This window comes from Sardina pilchardus, chromosome 11, assembly GCF_963854185.1.
Source record: "Sardina pilchardus chromosome 11, fSarPil1.1, whole genome shotgun sequence".
Lineage (NCBI taxonomy): Eukaryota > Metazoa > Chordata > Actinopteri > Clupeiformes > Clupeidae > Sardina > Sardina pilchardus.
The window spans coordinates 26,064,134-26,065,192 of NC_085004.1; the positions used below are offsets into that span (position 1 = coordinate 26,064,134).

Here is a 1,059-nt window from a genome sequence, read left to right on the forward strand (position 1 = left end):
ACCGCAGTTACAATGGAGCTGCCCACAAGCGTACGGGTGGCTTAACATGCCATAGTCGTCCTGAATTCTCCACGTCCATGATGATGACTTTAGCATTAGTGAATGCTCCTAACATAACATTGCTGTGAATGGTTGTGATGAACCGAAATGGGAGACAATCCTTTGTTTCTTTAGAGTTCGCAAGATATCAAGCTAAGGAAGGACAAAAGAGTCGGACCCTCGGAGTCACTTTCAGAATGGGCACGGCGAGGATGCTCAACACACGACGCGTCGCAGCTCCGTGTCTACCGCATTAAGAAGGCACACATTGTGCCCGTTGGCACGACCGTTTACTTCATTTGTGGACCCGTAGCTCCTTGAGCAGGAATTGTTTCTGTTATTATGGGGACTGGTCTATTCCAAAGTTGCGCTTGCAACTTGAATCGCAAATGGACATCAATGGAAAGGTGTCCTAAGGTGAGACTTTATCTTTGTCAGTTTCTACCTGAAAAGTTTATTGACAAATGGCTTCATAGCAGCCTAGTTGTGATTGTATTTTGTCTTCTTGAGAAAAGTAAAGTAGTTCAGGAAAAGTGGGCTCAAAAGGCATTATTAAAGTGTAAGCTCAGAATCTTCACTACAACTTTAGAGCACTCCTAGCTCAGAAATAGGATGTGCAAAATGCAATTATGGGTTGTATTCATTTGTGTGTGTTCCTGTAGCCTAGCTACTATTTCTGGATTATGGTGCTAGAAGGGTTTTAATAAACATGTCATTTTGATTTTTGCTTTTGGGGTGCTTGAGTTTATCATGCTTCTCACTCTACTAGTGAATCGACTGATTGCACATTGTGTTCTCTTTCTCCATAATCCCTGGCCCCCTCTGTCCACTCCTCTGGTTGCCTCAACCTAGATCTTCCATACACTCTGTCCCCTGGCATTTCTCCCCCTGTGTGTCTGAGCTGAGTGTTCTAGGTGTGTATGTGTGAGTCTGAGAGAGAGACAGACAGACGGACAGAGAGAGAGACAGAGACAGAGGCTTTGTGTGTGAGGATGCCTCGCTTCCCTCTGAAGAAAATCC

At 44.8% G+C, this 1,059-nt stretch overlaps 1 protein-coding gene across 1 annotated transcript in view; it reads left to right on the forward strand.

The window, feature by feature from the left end:
* The first annotated feature begins 1,031 nt into the window (after positions 1-1,031).
* LOC134095289 (N-acetyl-beta-glucosaminyl-glycoprotein 4-beta-N-acetylgalactosaminyltransferase 1-like) overlaps positions 1,032-1,059 on the forward strand; it is a 48,560-nt gene continuing 48,532 nt past the window's right edge. The window contains exon 1 of the mRNA XM_062548738.1: positions 1,032-1,059. This exon is cut by the window's right edge and continues 114 nt beyond it. Coding sequence (XP_062404722.1) covers positions 1,032-1,059 — 28 coding nt within the window.